At 36.4% G+C, this 738-nt stretch overlaps 1 protein-coding gene across 1 annotated transcript; it reads left to right on the top strand.

Annotated features, from left to right (window-relative positions):
• Positions 1-18: 18 nt before the first annotated feature.
• Positions 19-693, top strand: LOC117125296 (the record flags this gene model as incomplete). Its single annotated transcript, XM_033271767.1, has 2 exons — positions 19-192; positions 314-693. Coding segments are annotated over exons 1-2 (554 nt in total), but the record flags the coding sequence as incomplete, so codon positions are not given.
• Between the last annotated feature and the right edge of the window lie 45 nt (positions 694-738).

Below are 738 nucleotides of genomic sequence, written 5' to 3'. Positions count from 1 at the left end.
TTGTGGTATAATTCTTTAATGCAGGTACCATATGTAGAAATTCAAAACATTGATTTTGCATCTGCAAAAAGGAAGAAGAGGGAGTTGGACAATAATTTAACTTCACCGTCAGCACTACGGCGTTTAACTTCGCAGCCACAAGAACAGGCTGTCACCCCTACTGAGGAGGAGAAACTTGGTTTTTTTAAAGCTGTAAGTACTGTATTCTGATTATTTAACAAACACTTTATAGATAAACCCACCACTGTATTTGTGATGGCTGTTTATATGAGGTTACAAAAAATGTCAGTACTGTACATGTTTGTTATTATAGATAAGTGAGACTGGTAGCAGATCATCAGTGTTGTCGATAATACCAACATTTTGTGATGATTTTGTACCAAAACAACAATTGCCGATGGATTTGACAACTCTCTTTGATGTTGAAGCCCTGGAACTCCAATTTCATGAACTTTTGACCAGGTGTGCTGAAATGGAAGAAGACATCATAGTGACAGATGAGATGGCACATAACGTTGAAAAAATGACAAGAGATCAGTCTTCTTCAAAAGAATGGTTTACATACAGATCGGGTCGCATAACAGCGTCAAGAATGAAATCTGCCTGTCATACTGATCCTGCCAAACCTTCTTTAAGTCTCATCAATTCGATCTGTTACCCCAACAAGTTTAGATTTACAAATGAAGCTACCAAGTAAGTCAAATTAAACTTTTTTTGTGATGCAGGAAATTATATATA

The sequence above is a fragment of the Anneissia japonica genome, unplaced genomic scaffold (assembly GCF_011630105.1).
Source record: "Anneissia japonica isolate Jap-2015-1 unplaced genomic scaffold, ASM1163010v1 scaffold302431_len738_cov414_single, whole genome shotgun sequence".
Classification (NCBI taxonomy): Eukaryota; Metazoa; Echinodermata; class Crinoidea; order Comatulida; family Comatulidae; genus Anneissia; species Anneissia japonica.
The sequence above is the reverse complement of the archived record's forward strand: the minus strand, read 5'-3'. Positions and strand labels throughout refer to the sequence as shown.